This window comes from Tupaia chinensis, unplaced genomic scaffold (genome assembly GCF_000334495.1).
Source record: "Tupaia chinensis unplaced genomic scaffold, TupChi_1.0 Scaffold142790_1, whole genome shotgun sequence".
Classification (NCBI taxonomy): Eukaryota; Metazoa; Chordata; class Mammalia; order Scandentia; family Tupaiidae; genus Tupaia; species Tupaia belangeri.
The window spans coordinates 146,947-148,783 of record NW_006202636.1 but is presented as its reverse complement, the minus strand read 5'-3'; the positions used below and the strand labels follow the sequence as shown (position 1 = coordinate 148,783).

Sequence of the window (1,837 nt, the reverse complement as noted above, 5' to 3'; positions counted from 1 at the left end):
AAGTGCTTGCACATCGATGTTTATTGCAGCACTTTTCACGATTGCTAAGACATGGAACTAACCCAAATGCCCCCGTACGGATGAATGGATTAAAAAACTGTGGCACATATACTCTATGGAATATTATTCAGCCATTAAAAACAACAAAACCCTGGCTTTTGACAGAAAGTGGAAGAATATGGAAGATTTACTGCTGAGTGAAGCAAGTCAGGCTATGAAGGAAAGACACTGTATGTCCCCACTTAATATATACTGAGTGTCCGCACTCTATAACTGAAACTGACAGGCTAAAGGATGTACAAACACAAGAGGTGGATGTGAATGCCAGATGTGGTGTGTGTAGAGGAGTGGGGCCTGGGGAAAAACATTTGGAGGAGGGATATGGAGACAGCATTGTTGAGAAAGGGAGGTAGTGTTGTTATATTTTGATCAACTGGACTGGGGAGAAATGTTCACATATTGAAATGATCATCTTGTAAGCTAAATAATGTGATTGAATGTATTTAAAAAATGTAAATAAAAATTAAATAAATTAAATTAAAAAAAGAAACTTCCCTAGATATTTTTCGGTTGTCACCTTTCTCTTTCTCCCTCTTCCTCTTTGAAACAGGTGCAATTACAGCTAGTGAGACTGATCTACTCTGCACCCATGCACAACTTCCTTGGATAAAATTCCCATAACAAACATGAGTAGAGGCAGCAGAGGTGCTAAGGAGGCTGACCCTTGGCTGCTTAGGAAAATAACAGACACTTGGCATCTTGGGGGACAACTGTATCACACTTCCTTAAATGAGTCACAGAGGTCTTCTGAGAAGAATCAGGGCAATTTTCAGTGCCATCTGAAGCTAAGCATATGGTCATAGATGTGCCAGCACCCTGAAGGCTAAAATAAGGACAGAGGACCCCATAGAAGATGATTCCAGTAAAGGAACAAATGTGAGACCCATCAACCATGTTGTAAAAGGACACGTCCCCACCGTCCCAGTCCAGGAAAACTCCTATCCTGTGGGGGTGCTGCTTCAGTGATGGAGTTTCTAGTTTGGAGGTGGGAATCATGACTTTCCCTTCCTCACATACCAGGACCCAGAAATTCTTCTCAGGACTTTCTTTAAACCACCCCTCTCTCTTCACTATCTGTGAGCAAACACCCAGAATCAATCTAGTTCCAAGTTCAATTACTGTTTCCATATTTACTTCTACTTCCAAATAATGTCTCTCTGTGGTAAAGCAATTTTTACCCAGAACTCTGAAGACAGCTTCAGATTGCCCTTGCCCTTGGTGTGTTGGGGTGCCACCACTCTCAGAAACATCGTGTCCTATAGAAACATGTCTTCTATTCTCAGGATGAGGTTAGGATGAGCTGTATCTAGATCCAAAGAAACACCCGCTGCAGGTGTTGGAGGCAAGGGGAAGATCAGCCCATCATGGAGACTGCTTGGCCTGGGAAAGATTCAAATATTGGGTAAGGATAGAGGAAGAAAATGAGGGAAAAAGGAATGGTAGAATCGGTATAATATTTGGTGTGCATTCATAGGATATATAGAGTGTGTGATTCAGAGCAGGCCAAGGGTAGTCAGGACTTTGAGGACCATGTGTTCCAGACAGGCTGAGACCATCTAGCCTGGGTGCCTGTCTTCTCATTGAAAACCCTCAGGGTGGGACCAGCAGTTAGCGTAATGGCTATGTTGCTGGACTCTCACGTAGTCGACAGCAGTTTGAGTCCCGGAGCTGATGACTTAAACTCATGCTGGGCACGTGTGCGTGCGTGCCCAAGATCCCAAGAGGAGAATGGAGGAGAAGGGATTGCAGCGTGGCCATCCCCTCTAGGGGGCGATTA

General features: G+C 44.0%; 1 protein-coding gene across 1 annotated transcript in view; it reads right to left on the bottom strand.

Moving 5' to 3' along the window:
- Positions 1–732: 732 nt before the first annotated feature.
- The window catches only part of LOC102501372 (butyrophilin subfamily 1 member A1-like), a 5,201-nt gene continuing 4,096 nt past the window's right edge, over positions 733–1,837 (bottom strand). Inside the window, exon 3 of the mRNA XM_006163686.1 lies at positions 733–1,333. Within this exon, the coding sequence (XP_006163748.1) occupies positions 733–1,333 (601 nt within the window). The remainder of the gene's footprint in view (positions 1,334–1,837) is intronic.